We start from the raw sequence: 10,875 nt of genomic DNA on the forward strand, positions 1-10,875 counted from the left end.
TCCTTATAGATCCCTAATATTATTAATATTAACAAAACTTTAAGCATGAAAGCATTAACCTTACTTTTATCAGTATTTTAAAACAAAGCAATATTTATCTCCAACGTGGATCGATCAAGTGACTTATTAACATTACTCTCATAAAGAGTGAAGCATACCAAATATATTAAGGTTATTTAAGAATTTCACCTAACCTATAAAAATCAGAAGTGATATGTGAGAGTCTGCAATTACTCTGACAAAAAAATGTTTAAATCTGCTCTGGCAAATATAACTTCAAAGAAAAACTTAAAGTTTCTAAGTGGCTTATGATTGATAGATTTCATTTTGACAGCAGTGACTTATTACTTTGTTAAGCTAATCATGGTATAAATAATATGTCTATATCCATATGTACACATACATATATAGTTATATAAAGAAAAAGGAGTTAAGCCATCATGAAACTATGCAAGAAATTAGATATTAAAGACCTGTTAGTATGTAAATAACATTTCACATGAAAACTTGGCAAAAGATAGACACTCATCATTAGTAACAACATTCAAACTACAGAGAGAGGTGGATATTTTCTATTCCCACCCCCCAGGAGACTGTATAGTTTGTTGGTCCATCAAAAAATTACACAAATAGTAAAGCTATAACATAAAAATCCTTTTCTATGCTAAATCCATGCAAAAGCAAATATTACGAATTATCCTAAATTTCAGAAATTAGAAATGTAATAGGCAGACTAAAAATTTCCTAAAATTAGGATTTTAACTATTCTGGTCAGTAACTATTGACTACATCAAAGGTCAAGTACTAGTAAAAACAGTATGTCTATTATAATATCCAATTTTTGAAAATGCTTTCCTTCTTTTTAAGCCCACCTGGTTGAGGTAATGATACTCTTCAGGCTGCTTAAGATGGAATGCTGCCCTTTCCTCCTCGCTTGCGCCTGCCAGTAAGTAATAGAACACATGGTAGTTCCTGTCATAAAAATGAATAATTAAAATCTGTCATAGCATACATAGACATTAAATGATTCAGAAGCAATTCCTTTCTCTATTTTATATACATATATATGCATATATATAACAAATATACAACCATAAAGAATAATAAAACCAAAAATCAGTCTAACACTAATTAATGTAGATATCCAATCTCAACTTTGAAAAATGCTTCTTTCTCAGTAGAGAGGTGAGGGGATAAATATGAAAATGTGAGGTATGCTATCAAAAACAGTGGCTGACATTGGTTTTGCTGATATCTTTCTGTACTAGGGAAAGTAGGGGATGGGGAGGATGTGGAGATGTTAAGTAACATTAAACTTTTTGAAAGAAAGAACTTATAGGAGGACATGGACAAAATGTGCAAAACTAGGAAAGAGGAGCAACTAACTCCTCACAAAAAAGAGACAAAAAAGAAATGTAGGTCATTTAGGAAGAATATAAGACAGCAAATGGAAAATTCAAGCACTCAACAAAAATGTGATGAAATCAAGAAAATCTCCCATTACATTTGATAAATTCCTGAAGATGGACAAAAGTAGGGACATGAGGTATGCAAGATGAGAAAGCATATATGGGGTTGTCTTTTTTTCTGAGTTCTATACTGGTGTCCTGGCATCAAGATGAGCACAGACCCCTCTAAAGACACGCAGGAGCTGATGTGGATACTTTGTGACCCCACAGGGAGAAAAAAGGACTATATGAACAAAACCACAAATCCACTGAAAGAGTGTGTGTGTGCACTGTAGTTCTGCTTATGTTTTCTATTCTTTGTCTTACTTTGTTTTCTCTACATTATTCACTTCTGTCCAATTACATTCTCTAAACATAGGTTAATTTTTCTGCCATAACACCAATTAAGGGTTACATGGATTATTTCCACATTTTTTGTATATTTATTTAATATATAGGCCTCTTTTTCCATATGAGCAAGAATTTTAGAAAAAAGTCCTAACAGGGAAAATCATTGGATTCAAAGGAACTAAATAGTTTTGAATAAATGAGATGCTAATTTCCCAAAAGTTACTTTTCCCATTCAAAGTTCTGCCAGTAGAATAGCATTCCTGTTTCTCCAAAGTTAAATTAGCACTGAATTAATAATTTTTTTAACTTAAAAAAAATGGAAGGATAACAAGATTTTAGATCTAAAGCTGAAGGGACATGAGAAGCCACCAATACAGTGTCCTCATCTTATAGGTGAGACAAGCTGAGGGCATTAGGTTAAGTGACTTGTTCAATGTGCACTACCCCACTACCCCTTTTCCCCAGTACTTAGTGGTTCTGATCATTACTTATTTATATTAAAATGTATTAAATACATTAACATTTGACAACTGTAACATATAACTCTTGTCCTCTTATCTACCAATATAAATTTCATGATTTATAATCATAGCTAATTCTGTGGTATACCCTTTGTTATTGGTCTGGTTATTTTTATATTAGCTCTACAGATCAATTTAGGTAATCCAGTTACCTTCACTATACTAGCTCAACAAAGTCATGTATGTTAGGTCTCTCCAATTATTTAATACATTTTTTATACTTCTGTTAAATTGCTTTTTCATATTCCTCATGCACATCTTATAAATGTCTAAGTAAGAGAAATGGTAATACCTAAAGGTTTGGTATATTTTAACATAATAGTGATTAATATTACTTTCACCTAAAAATTTATTCTGAAATTTTACTGACATATAGACTATTTGCATTTTTATGAATTTGTATTTTAATAAGCTTTAATGACAAAAGCAATTTATTTGTTTTGTGTTGTCTCTGGTTTTAAAAGGTATCCCTCATAGCACCAGCAAATAAAGATACTTTATCCTCTTCTTTCCGCTTAAATAAACTTCTGATTTCTTCAACTTGCCAAAAGATAGAATAAACATTTCTAAATCGGTGTTAAATCATGATGGTGCAAGTAGAGTATCCATATATTCATATTCTTAGGAAGAAAGGCCCTATTATTATTATTATTCTGTAATATATAATGTTAGTTCGTGTTTCAAATAAATATTTTCTAAGAAAAACTTTTTAATGCTTATAATATAGCTATTATCTTTTATAAAAGTCTTTTGAGGGGGCAGCTGGGTGGCTCAGTGGATTGAGAGCCAGGCCCAGAGATGGGAGGTCCTGGGTTCAAATCTGGCCTCAGACATTTCCTAGCTGTGTGACCCTGGGCAAGTCACTTAATCTCCATTGCCTAGCCCTTACCACGCTTCTGACTTGGAGTCCATATAAAGTATGGATTCTAAGATGGAAGGTAAGGGTTTAAAAAAAAAAGACTTCTGAAATTAAATGTAATTTTATGATTTCTTTGAAGTTTATTACTGACAAGATTTATATTAACTGTTTTCTAATACTGAACCACCTCCTTTCCATTTCTGATATAAATCTCAGTTGACCAAAATGAATAATTCTTTAATATATTACTATAATCTATTAATCAATATTTTAGTATTTTTGAATTATTATTCATTAATAATGCAGAGCTCTATATATTGGCAAAATTTTAATCCAGGTCTTCTGACTAGTTATTATACTCTCTATACTAGGCCATGCTATTTCTATATTGTTAATGAGAAATGATGCAAAAATACTAAAATATTGGACACAGATCTGTTACATCACTTAATCTCTAGCTATATTAAATAAAGGATATCCATAGTCTCAGAAAGATTGTAATCTATACTGATGGAAGAACTTCCCACAGTAAAAGCAACACACGATGACAAAATAAATCTTTTCTATATCAGTATTCATTGATGATGTTGATCTATACTTCCCTTTGTCTGTCTTATCCCTACTATTTTTTGTCAATCAGAACATTTGCCTTAAAGAATAATGAAGGACTCTATCCTTCTCTACTTGGAAACAGTGTATAAATTTCATAAAGGCTGAATACTAGTAAATTCATAAGCAAATTCCAGTACTCCCCATAAATTTTTACCTAGAAATCCATTTTGAGAAATCTCCTTGCTATTTTAGTAACTGGCTCTTTAATGTGTATGTAAATAAAGCATCTTTTTTCAAAATCTGTCCCCTATATATTCTAAATTTTATTGGCTTTACACCTAATAGTTGTTTTGATTTCATCTTCACTTGTTATGATCTTCCTCTTAACAGTTTTCACCAGTACTAAGCTATTGGCTCTCATATTTATTTAGGGTAAACATTCTCAATGATAACTAATTAATCCTTTGTAAGGTATCTTTTTCTGAGAACAATACATTTCCATACTTCTATGTTAATCTCTCTACTTCTACTTTGCTGCTTCTATTCAAATAAGCATGAGTTTCTTTATATCTATCATTAGCTATGCTTCTTGGTTCCCAAGTTGTTGTCTTCCCCACTGGACTGTACATATTTCTGACACCTGTGGGGACAATGGTCCTGCATCACTGAAAATCATTCTCATTTGCATCTGGGACATGGTCAATGATAGAGAGGTAATATTACATGTAATATAAAGAAGCATGTGCAATAAATGTCATATTTTTTTTAGTAATAGTAGTAGTATCTAAGTAAGCATAATTGAAACCTAGAAAATTAAGGGTCCGATTCAGAGATCCTATGATTGTAAAGTACCTACCGTTCATTGTGTTCTTGATAGACTAATCTAGATTTCTCCAACAGATATTTTTCAACATAAGCTCTGTAAGGAGGAAAACGGTGATAAAATTATTAATAAAAAAATTTAACATATGGTGGATAGCACTTGTTTAATAGAAAACATAATAATAGAAAAGAATATATGGATTTTATGCAGTTTTCATTAAGCTTTTTAATATACTTTATTCTATCAATTACTTTTAGATTTTGGTTGCTATGAAGTCCAGAGCCTTCATGTATTTACAAAATCATAGGTATAGTCCATAATGACATTAAGTAAGTTCTAGCAGCATATTTCTAATCCATTAAAACTAAATTCAAATGAATTGCAAGTTTCCTCTTTATCAGCATCCCTAACTTTCCTATTGGTAAACGTGCAGTTTATTTTTTTCCTTATCACTGATGGAATGTGGTAGGTTATGTAATATATCTAGGCTTTTTCCATCAACCAACAAGTATGCATTAAAAAGCTATCCAAGGTTCTGGACACACACACACACACACACACACACACACACACACACATACAAAGAATTAAACAATTCAAATTCAGGTGGAGCTTCTAAGGGAAGTCAATGAGTATATAAAAAATACTGCATAACAATGAACTGAATAAAAATACAGTAGTTAAATACAAGGTAGCCTAAAAGGGAAGGCACCAGTAGCTTAGAGGAACAAGAAAGCTGTCATGCACAAGACTACACTTAAGCTGCATCTTAAAGGAAGGGGCATTCTGAGGATGAAGATAAAATCTGAATGATGTGAGATGGAGGAGAGGAAAAGAGAAAATTCTGGATGGATGACCTCATTTTCATCAGTGAAATATGAAATTATATGCTCAGTAGACTAGGAAGAGAGGAGTGCAATGAGAGACCTGAAAAGATTAAATAAGAATGGTTGAAATAATATTAGGAACCATTTCTATGGAGAGTGAGAAAGTGAGCTGATCAGGGAGGATAATCAAATGATCTGTGCTGCTAAGGTGAGAGACCATTGAGATAGAGAATATATATTTGTATTCAACCCAAAAACACACAATTTTATGATTTCTTCCAACTCTGTTCAGAGTTACATGACTAGGAACAGAGGTAAAGTAGTGGGAGTAATCCAGGTTGAGATTTGGCAAAACACATATAGCAACAGGACAAGGGAGCAAGGGCTTTGAAAGTAGAGGAGTGAAGTGGCTCTCCATGAGGTCAAGAGAGAAGAGAGGTTATTATAGCCAGAATCATTCCAGAGATGACGAAATGACTACAGGGAATGGAAGACAAGGTAAGAATGATGAACACTTAGGAGCCAATAAAGCATGAATAAAAGAGAGAATGATAAAAATTATCATCAGATCAAGGAATTTTGGAGTTTATGAACATGCAAGTATATTACTTGCGGATGATATTGAGATCGATGATATGATCTCTTTGTGGAGCTGGAATGGAAGAGTAAACTTTGTGTATTTAGTAGACTGAGAAGTTAGGCATATTTGAAAGAACAATCTGTATAGTATGAAAGCAGGAATTGGAGACAAGACAAAGAATTTAAGTCAGGTAATGAAATAAATGAGGTTGAAAGAATATCATAAAGAATCAGTAGATAGCATCCAATATGATTTGGATTGTGTGATAAATTTAGATAGTGTGAATGTCAAAGGAAAAAATTTATTAAATGACAGCAGTAGAGAGAAACTCTGGAAATGGAAGTAGGAAACAAAAAATACTGAAATAATAGGAAACAGACCAAAATTAATGGCAAGGTGACCTAAATATACTACATTTCAAGGTAGGAGGTAGACCTTTTTTTTAAAGTTGTTTTATTAAGGCCATTTCTTAAACCACTGTCACTTTTTAATGTTATGTCTTCCCTCCCCTAAAGAATCTTCACTTATAACTAAATAAGTACAGTTAGTCAAAACAAATCAATATACTAGCCATGTCTGAAAAAGTATACTTCATTCCACATGTTTAGTCCAAAATTCTATTGCAGAAAGGCAAAAGATATGTTTCACCACTGGTCTGCTTAAATCATAGCTGGTCACTGTATTAATAAGAGTTCTGAAGTCTTTCAGTTTTGCTTGGTAGTGTATATTCTTTTTTTTTTTTTGGTAATTTTTTTTTTAAACCCTTGTACTTCGGTATATTGTCTCATAGGTGGAAGATTGGTAAGGGTGGGCAATGGGGGTCAAGTGACTTGCCCAGGGTCACACAGCTGGGAAGTGGCTGAGGTCGGGTTTGAACCTAGGACCTCCTGTCTCTAGGCCTGACTCTCACTCCACTGAGCTACCTAGCTGCCCCTGTATATTCTTTTTGAGGGGAGATGTCACAATTAGTGGAATTGGGAGAATAAAATCCATTTGAGGAAAATAATTTGAGGTATAGTATTATGAAAAATGAAAATTTTCTTAATGAAGTGGCAAATATCACTTGAAGGAAGTGTTTGTATCCTACTCCTAAATAGGCAGGTGTTCTTTGATAGAATATAGCCAGAAAAAATGCCCAGAACTGAGAGATGGAATAGCTTGTTTCTGGAATAACAAGGTCAGTGTCACTGGTACAAGAGTATGTGAGTAAGGTGGAAGAAGACTGGAAAAGTAGATAAGGAGAGTTAGGTCATAAAGGGCTTTGAGTCAAACAAGGAATTTAATTCAATCCTGGGAGGTGACAGGAAGCCACTGAGGTTTGATAACTAGAGAAGTGACCGTCAGACCTGTACTTCAGGAAAATTAGTTTGGTGGCTGAATGGAGAATGAATTAAAGTGGAGAGCAACTTGAGGCAGAAGACCCAACAGCAACTACTGAAACAGTCTAGGGATGAGGTGAGAAGGGCCCAGAGTTGTGGCAATGTCAAGAGGAGAGAAAGGAGTATATAAGAGTCAGGAGATACACTTGTCTTCAAAGATACAGCAATTTGCATGCCAACAAATATAGCAATATGTCAATGGCAATAAGTGGACAAGTGGCCAATATTTTTTAAAATATAAATATAATTTGGGGGCAGCTGGGTAGCTCAGTGGATTGAGAGCCAGGCCTAGAGACGGGAGGTCCTAGGTTCAAATCCGGCCTCAGACACTTCCCAGCTGTGTGACCCTGGGCAAGTCACTTGACCCCCATTGCCTACCCTTACCACTCTTCCACCTATAAGTCAATACACAGAAGTTAAGGGTTTAAAATTAAAAACAAAACAAAAAAAATATAAATATAATATAAATTACATAATTTATATTGGCTATGCTCTGATAAACAGGAAATACAGGTTTCACTTGCTACTTTTTAAACAGTAATATATAAAAATAGAAGGCAAACAAGCTCTAAAACATCTAATACTGATGAATGCTACTTACCCCCGGACAGTTCCAGTCTCCTGATAATTTACTTGAATAAACTTGCCAAAGCGACTTGAGTTGTTATTGTGTGCTGTCTTTGCATTTCCAAAAGCCTGTCAAGAGAAGGAGGAATTCTGTTATATTTCAAGAGTTATAACCTGAATAGATCTAACTTATTTACATTATTGCTTTATATCACATGCAATATGATCAAATAAGAAAAAAAAGTAGTAGCAGCAGTTTATATAACTTAAACTTTACAAAACATCATCTTCATAATAACTCTGTGAGGTAAGTAGTGCACATATTATTCTCAGTTTACAAATGAAGAAAGTAAGTCTGAGACATTAAGAAAACTGTACATATTCACAAAGCTCATAACCACAGTGGTTAGAATCAACTTTAGTTAGAAGTCTTGTGGCTCCACATTTAATGCTCTTTCCACTATGCCTATTGCTTCAAGAGTCTAGATCCAGTATCAAAAAATCTAAGAAAATCCTAACTTTCCTAAAAAGTTTTAGACAAACTAATTCTATATAGTAAAAAATTAGAAAAGGAAATGGTTTAACTGAAGGAAACACCTTTATAACTTTCTTTGACAAAAGACTCATTCCCAAGATCAATAAAGAACTAAATTAGATTTTTCTAAGAGCCAATCTTCAACAGATAGTTAAAAAACAGAGATAGCTGGTTTTCAAAGGAATAAATCTGCCTTTTCAGGAAGACCAATGATTCTCAAATTGTCTCTTCTCGACTGGTTTTCTTGGTCTGTCACTTTCTCATTAAGATATTTCATGTTTCCTTCTATTTTATCAGTCTTTTGACTTTGTTTTATTTGTTCTTGCTGTCTTGAGAGATCATTAGCTTCTAATTGCTCAATTATTTAACATTGTACTAAAAACACTAGCAGTAGCAATTAAGAGAAGAAAACTAAATTGAAGGTATCAAAATAGGCAATGAGGAGATTAAGCTATCACTCTTTGCAGATGATATGATGGTGTACTTAAAAAATCCTAGAGAATCAACTAAGAAGCTGGTAGAAATAATCAACAACTTTAGCAAAGTTGCAGGATACAAAATAAATGCACATAAATCATCAGCATTTCTATATATTTCCAACACATTAGAGCAGCAAGAGATAGAAAGAGAAACACCATTTAAAATCACCCTAGACAATATAAAATACTTGGGAATCTATCTACCAAAACAAATACAGCAATTATACGAAAACAACTACAAAAACACTTTCCAAAAAAATAAAACTGGATCTCAACAATTGGAAAACCATTAATTGTTCATGGGTAGGACGAGCTAACATAATAAAAATGACAATTCTACCCAAATTAATTTACCTATTTAGTGCCATACCTATCAAATTACCAAAAAACTTTTTTACTGAATTAGGAAAAACTATAACAAAGTTCATGTGGAATAACAAAAGATCAAGAATATCAAGGGAAATAATGAAAAAAAACTGTGAAGGAAGGGGGCCTAGCAGTACCAGATATTAAACTATACTATAAAGCAGCAGCCATCAAAACAATATGGTACTGGCTAAGAGATAGAAGGGAGGATCAGTGGAATAGACTTGGTGTTAATGACGTCAGCAAGACAGTGTTTGATAAACCCAAAGAGCCCAACTTTTGGGACATGAATCCACTATTTGACAAAAACTGCTGGGAAATTTGGAAAACAATATGGGAGAGATTAGGTTTAGATCAACATCTCACACCCTACACCAAGATAAACTCAGAATGGGAGAATGACCTGAATATAAAGAGGGAAACTATAAATAAGTTAAGTGAACACAAAATAGTATACCTGTCAGATCTCTGGGAAAGGAAAGATTTTAAAACCAAGCAAGAGTTAGAGAAAATTACAAAATGTAAATTAAATGGTTTTGACTATATTAAGCTAAAAAGCTTTTGTACAAACAAAAATAATGTAGTTAAAATCATAAGGGAAACAACAAATTGGGAAAAAACTTTATATCAAAAAACTCTGACAAGGGTCTAATCACTCAAATATACAAGGAGCTAAATCAATTGTATAAAAAATCAAGCCATTCCCCAATTGATAAATGGGCAAGAGACATGAATAGGCAATTCTCAGGTAAAGAAATCAAAAGTATCAATAAGTACATGAGAAAGTGTTCTAAATCTCTAATAATTAGAGAAATGCAAATCAAAACAACTCTGAGGTATCACCTCACACCTAGCAGATTGGCTAAAATGAAAGAAGGGGAGACTAATGAATGTTGGAGGGGATGTGGCAAAATGGGGACATTAATGCATTGCTGGTGGAGTTGTGAACTGATCCAACCATTCTGGCTGGCAATTTGGAACTATGCTCAAAGGGCTATAAAAGACTGCCTGCCCTTTGATCCGGCCATGTCATTGTTGGATTTGTACCCCAAAGAGATCATAGATAAATAGACCTGTACGAAAATATTTATAGCTGCGCTTTTTGTGGTGGCAACAAATTGGAAAAGGAGGGTATGTCCTTCAATTGGGGAATGGCTGAACAAATTGTGGTATTTGCTGGTGATAGAATACTATTGTGCTAAAAGGAATAATAAACTGGAGAAATTCCAGGCCAACTGGAGAGACCTCCAGGAACAGATGCAGAGCGAAAGGAGCAGAGCCAGAAGAACATTGTACACAGAGACTGATACACTGTGGTAAAATCGAATGTAATGGACCTCTGTACCAGCAGCAATGCAATGACACAAGACAGCTCTGAGGGATTTATGGTAAAGATGCTACCCACATTCAGAGGAAGGTCTGCAGGAGAGGAAACATATAAGATAAACAATTGCTTGAATGCAGGGGATGAGGCGGACATGATGCGGACTCGAAACTACCACACCAATGCAACTAACAACAATATGGAAATAGGCCCTGAACAAGGACACATGATAAAACCAGTGGAAATATGTGTCAGCCGGGGGGG

At 33.8% G+C, this 10,875-nt stretch overlaps 1 protein-coding gene across 1 annotated transcript in view; it reads right to left on the bottom strand.

Annotated features, from left to right (window-relative positions):
• The window catches only part of MYO9A (myosin IXA), a 232,246-nt gene that overhangs the window by 197,104 nt on the left and 24,267 nt on the right, over window positions 1-10,875 (bottom strand). Inside the window, exons 2-4 of the mRNA XM_044665785.1 lie at window positions 7,942-8,036; window positions 4,588-4,650; window positions 873-972 (exon numbers count right to left, since the gene is read on the bottom strand). Of these exons, the coding sequence (XP_044521720.1) occupies window positions 873-972; window positions 4,588-4,650; window positions 7,942-8,036 (258 nt within the window). The remainder of the gene's footprint in view (window positions 1-872; window positions 973-4,587; window positions 4,651-7,941; window positions 8,037-10,875) is intronic.

Source organism: Gracilinanus agilis, chromosome 2 (assembly GCF_016433145.1).
Source record: "Gracilinanus agilis isolate LMUSP501 chromosome 2, AgileGrace, whole genome shotgun sequence".
Classification (NCBI taxonomy): Eukaryota; Metazoa; Chordata; class Mammalia; order Didelphimorphia; family Didelphidae; genus Gracilinanus; species Gracilinanus agilis.